This window comes from Antrostomus carolinensis, unplaced genomic scaffold (genome assembly GCF_000700745.2).
Source record: "Antrostomus carolinensis isolate BGI_N321 unplaced genomic scaffold, ASM70074v2 scaffold21193, whole genome shotgun sequence".
In the NCBI taxonomy this organism is placed as follows: domain Eukaryota; kingdom Metazoa; phylum Chordata; class Aves; order Caprimulgiformes; family Caprimulgidae; genus Antrostomus; species Antrostomus carolinensis.
In genome coordinates this window covers 169,862-175,253 of record NW_010307598.1, presented here as the reverse complement: position 1 = coordinate 175,253, position 5,392 = coordinate 169,862, and the positions used below count along the sequence as shown (strand labels likewise).

Sequence of the window (5,392 nt, the reverse complement as noted above, 5' to 3'; positions counted from 1 at the left end):
TGATGTTGAAAAATGGCCACGATCCAATTCTCCTCTATTTTTTTTTTCCCCCAAACCTTGGGAAGTTTCTGACAACTTGCATAAGCCAACACACCCCATAATGACCAGCTCTGGCGTGGGCAGGGTCTCCAGCAGCGAACAGCTGGATCACTGCAGGCTGGATCACTTCCCACAGCTCCTTCTGCGACCGCGTCTCAGCTGTGGAGGAGCTGCCACGTGGGATGGCCCGTAGCAGCCGTGCTGAGGGTACCAAGACAGCACCTTGTCCCCGGGGCCACCAAGGCAAGGGGAGCTCAATGCTGCTCCTCGGGCACCACCGACAGCCCCTGCACCCTCAAAGCAATGTGCAAACACACACGATTGACTGATGCACACGATCGTGGTGGCCCCGACAGCGGGCACAAGCAGCCGTGCTCATGTCCCAATTCTGCTGCCCCTTCCCTCAGGCTGAGCAGCCCAGGCTGTGGCAGCAGACATGGCTGTGCTGGGGTAGGCAGAAGCCCACCAGCGACTCCGGCAGTGCCCACACACTGTAAAACCTGGGCTGAAGGCTGATTCACCCAAAAAAGTGATCTTTCATTCAAGCATAAGATACAACTTCAAGTATTTCTCTTTAGGAGAATTCAAAGAATCACAGCAGTTGGAAAAGACCTTTAAGATCACTGAGTCCAACCATAAACCCAACACTGCCAATCCCACCTCTAAACCTTGTCCCTAATTCACCAAGTTCCCTGAGATGCTTTTCCTGTAATCTCTCCATCCACAACCATTTATTTTTTTCAGTTTTCAGATATTTAATCACAAATGGCAGCCAACATAACTGATGGTGGAAGTAACTCCAGGAGGGGGAAGAGCATGTTCGTGTATTTCATTCATTTGTAACGTGTACTTAAATGTATTTGTCTAAAAACTCCAGTTCTAGTTGAGGTGAATATTCTTCCCATCTCCAGCGTGGGGTACCCCAGGGTGCTGGGGCACCCACCCAGTGGCCAGCCTCCGCTCTGGAGCTCACTGTGGGAAAGGGAACGTGTCAGAACAGGCAGTTCTGGGCACCTCCAAAGGCTCCTCCGTGTCCCATGGACCGCAGAGCGCTGCTGTCGCTCACCGTGTATAATTACACTCATTTAACCCCCAGGGAAAGGGCTGAAACATGGTCATTCCTCCTGAAACCACAGTTCAACTCAACTGCAGCTCATCGCCTGACCCAAGGGAGGCAGAGCTGTTACTGTACCTTTCTGGGAAGATGACCGCAGCCTCCCGAGGACACGTCACACCTCCCGGTCCCCTGTCCCACCATTCTGGAGGTCTCTTTTCACAACAGCCTTGTAACGCTTCACAGGCAAAGGGGAGCAGGAGAGGGCTCTTCCCATCGCTCTCCAGTCTGACACACACAAATACTCCCCTGCTGAAACAGCTGGCATTTTTTTTTTTTCTCTAAATTATTATGATTTCTAAGATAGCCCACATGTTGGAAATGCAAAGAGGCAACGAGGACTTCATTTTAAAAGGGCCCGTTTATAGTAATTAGCTCCACTGAGCAAACCAAGAGCCACGATTTCACACAGCCAATAAACTGGTTCAGAGGACACGTGAAATAAAAATGGAAAGAAAAAAAGAACAATGAAAAGGGACAGTAGATATTTTTCATAAACAGGGAAAGTAGGTATTTTTCATACTGTTATAGGAAGGGATGGTGCAGCCTGATACAGGTGTACACAGAAGTACCACCTTGTTAAAAAAAGCAAAGAATAAACCAACTGAACGTAGAGCAGAGAGAGAAATGCAATTGCAACGTCGATGCAGAACATCACTAACCCTGCAAGATGTGTAACACTTGTCTGGAGAGCGCAGGGTGTGAGATGGAGAAGCTTTCCTCTCCATCACATCTACCTGCAGATGGAATTTCTTGCAAGAAGCTCCGCAGCTGCAGTGCCTGCACGCCTGGGTGTGAAAGGCCACGAAAGCTGCACACAGGGTATCGCCAGGGAGCTGGCAGAGGGTTAAACACGGAAACCCGGGGGTCTGGAGTTCACCTGAGTCAAGCTGGGCTCTCTGATAACGGTGTGTAACTGCCCAGACGCACGCTGCCCTGTTCCAAAGGTTACCTGTGATTTGGAGTTCACTCCCGGAACGGGAGCAGGGCATGTGCCAAGTGCACGAGCAGGACAGACGGACACGCCAGCGTCCGCCCAACCGCAGCAGCGGCTCCGGCCATCAGTCACGTTTGCGGTGACAGAGGACAGGGGTCCTGGCTGGCGTGGGGGGACCCTCCTGAGCGAGGAGCCAACGTCCATCAGAGATGTCTCACTGGAGGATGGTGCTGGAAAAGGTTTCTGGGTGGTTACATTGAATCCCCTGCTCCTGCACACAATTATGTTGGAATCTTTTTGCACAGAATTAAAGTGATTGGGGTTTTAATGGTTCCTGGTGCACTTTGTGAAGGCAGGCATGCTGGATTTCACTGCCCAACCATTACAGTCTCCAGAAACCTCAGGAGCTTGAAAAGCAAATGAATGAGAGGTCTTCCCTTGATTTAATTACAAGAAAATAAATACTAATAAAAGTTCCCTGAGTTAGTTCCTTTTCCTGGAGACAGTTCCTGATCAGGAGAAGGGAATATACTGGTTTTGTCACATAATTGGAGCATCCTGCAACCTAAGCAGGGCTCTCAATAATGGTACTTAGGGGAATTCCTAAAAGCTATCACAACGTTAATGAAGCTGGTTTCCTCTTTTGCTTTTACAGTCAAATAGCTCTCTAAAAGCTAAATCCTTCGCTCTGATTTTCACAAAGAGCAAGAAGGGTTTTTAGCGCTTGGTCAGCCAAGAGCTGCAAGCTTCAGAAGTAAACGCGTTCTGATCCAGAGCTGGCTGCGGGCGATGGAAAGACTCCTGGTGACTGCAGACCACTTTGAGTCAGACCCTTCCACAAGAAGACGTAAGACACATGTTTCAAGATAATTGTTTCCAGGCAAAACAGCGAAACCACTACCCAGCGAGTACTAAAGCACAGACAAAAGAGCAACTGCCTCATCCTCCATCCTCACGACCAACTAGAGCAAGGGGGTCCATGGCACAGCATCTAAAAACTAATTACAGCCAAGAGCAGCGAGGTTCCTGCTCCCAATCCTACACTAATCCCTTCCTTGTGCTCCGGGGGGTGAAGGGCTCTGGCTCCATCAGCAATGCAGAGTGTGACTGGAAGGCAGGGAACTGGGATCTCAGTCAGCACTGGCTTCCAGAGACTCAGGTCTCCATGAAGATAACTGGCTTCCAGAGAAACCAGCCCAAGCCAGAGCGGAGATGGGAAGCAGGAATCTGATTAGAACTGGAGAGAGTTGTGCCCACTGCACTACGGGAGGCAGATCATGTCTGAAAAGACAACGAACCGAATCTGTTGGCCATTTCTGCCCTGGGCAATTCCATCAACTGCCCTGGGATACCGTGGTGTGCAAGTCAGCAATTTTATCCAGTGCCCATACCTATATAAACTAAACCAATTGTCCCATCTGGCTCAGGTTATTCATCCACAAAGATAAGCAGCTAGTCCTTCTGCGCCACAAACAGCTCCCACCAGGGCAGGCCACGGCATTACCCCTTGTACAGAGTCACAGAATCATTAAGGTTAGAAAAGCCCTCTAAGATCATCCAGTCCAACCATCAGCTCATCACCACCATGCCCACTAAACCATGTCCCCGAGTGCTACAGCTACATGTTTCTTGAACACCTCCAGGGATGGGGACACCACCACTTCCAGTGAGGCTGTAATCCATATGGACAATGTGAAATAAAGCCCTGCTGCCTCCGTGGCTTTCACAAAGCCATCGCTGGGCTGGGAACAATCCCCACGATTCCCTCAAGCCCCAGCCAAGCCAACAGTTAACACAAGTCCTCAGAAAAATTGCTGCACCAAAAAATCAGAGATCTATGCAGCGTTGCTGTGTTAAAGAGCAGCCACACACGCTGCGATGCAAAGCATTTGTGGGTCTGTCTGAGCTGCAGTCTCAGGCGTGACAGCAGCCAAGGTCTCTGTGCATCAGCAGCGCAGCGGTAGCACGGAGGAGACCAGTGCAAGCTAACCACACCAGCACTTCTCCAGTTTCTCAGTGGGTTTTGAGGTCCCTGCAGCAACTTCTATCAATATCACACCCTCTGACTTACAGGCTTGTGCTAAGGTCCGAGGGTTAAAACCAAAACACCACCAACACAAACACCCAGGCTCCCTGCACCAGCGATGACGGAGTTCAGTTCACCTCAGATCTCTTTTTTTTATTTTTTTGGTGCAAGTTGTCCCTTTTTGGAGGTGGCCACTCTGAGCACCCCGGCTCGGTCAGCACTGCCGGGCAGGTCAGCTGGGGCACGGGGCTTTGGAAGGACATTTTGTTTGTTCACTTCTTTCCTAAACACGAGTTACTTGAGGAGAGTTCTCCCCTGGGTTTGCAGACGCCAGGGAGCTGTAAAGCACCAACCACTCTGTCCTACAGGCTCACAGGACCTTTGTCCTGCCCGTACCGGTGCGTGGCTGCACGTTCGCAGCCGCCTCTCCCTTACCTGATCTTTAAGCTCTGACAGCTGGCCAGAGAGGTTGCTCACAAGCTTCATGGTGGACTCCAACTTCTCCTGCAGGTTCCTCAGCTCGTTCTGCTCTCCTTCCGAGTCGCTGCTCACAAGCGACATGGCCCGCATCCGGGGGAACCAGTCCAGGTTTCTCTCCTGAGAATCACAGACGAGTTCACAATTAGCATTTCCCAAATGAAAACCTGCAGCCGAGTGGCTGAGTGCAGACAGATCTTCCACGCCACGCGGGGACATTCCTCAGATACACAAGCTCTGTAGTTATTTTCATTTGCATCTTACTGGAAATTCTGCAGAATTGCCTGCTAGAGGCAATGAGCCTCTTCAGATCTAACTACTGAAAATTAACTCACTCCCTCCAGCCGTTTCTCTTACAGATACACTTCAGTGTAACATGAACACTGGGCACTAAACCAGCCCGGATTTCACGTCTGGACAACCATTTGCCAGCACTGAAAATCTGTTGCCATCTTACAGTCTTTTAATTTGTGTTTGTTGAAGATTTTCTGCCAATAAAGCTTGTTTTTTTTTTTTTGGTCAAGCAATGTTTGGCTGTGCTTTCTGATAAAAGGAACCACGTTCAACCTGGAAATAATTTTATAGTTGAAATACTTTCATTTTAATGAAAGAGAAAAAAGGAAAAAAAAATCATATTCTGACTGGTTGTTTCAGGTTAAAATGTGTGAGATTAAGTTACAATAAAGTTTCATTCAGGCATACAAATTCTCTAATATTCCATGTTTAAGTTGCAGCCAGGAGGTTCAGTGGACACGTGCTCAGTTTTATTAATATGTATATAGAAGCTCACAGATAGACT

At 49.2% G+C, this 5,392-nt stretch overlaps 1 protein-coding gene across 1 annotated transcript in view; it reads right to left on the bottom strand.

Annotated features, from left to right (window-relative positions):
• Positions 1–4,512: 4,512 nt before the first annotated feature.
• The window catches only part of LOC104523042 (inositol 1,4,5-trisphosphate receptor type 1-like), a gene marked incomplete at its 3' end in the record, with an annotated part of 165,575 nt that continues 164,695 nt past the window's right edge, over positions 4,513–5,392 (bottom strand). Inside the window, 1 exon segment of the mRNA XM_029084380.1 lies at positions 4,513–4,713. Within this exon segment, the coding sequence (XP_028940213.1) occupies positions 4,513–4,713 (201 nt within the window).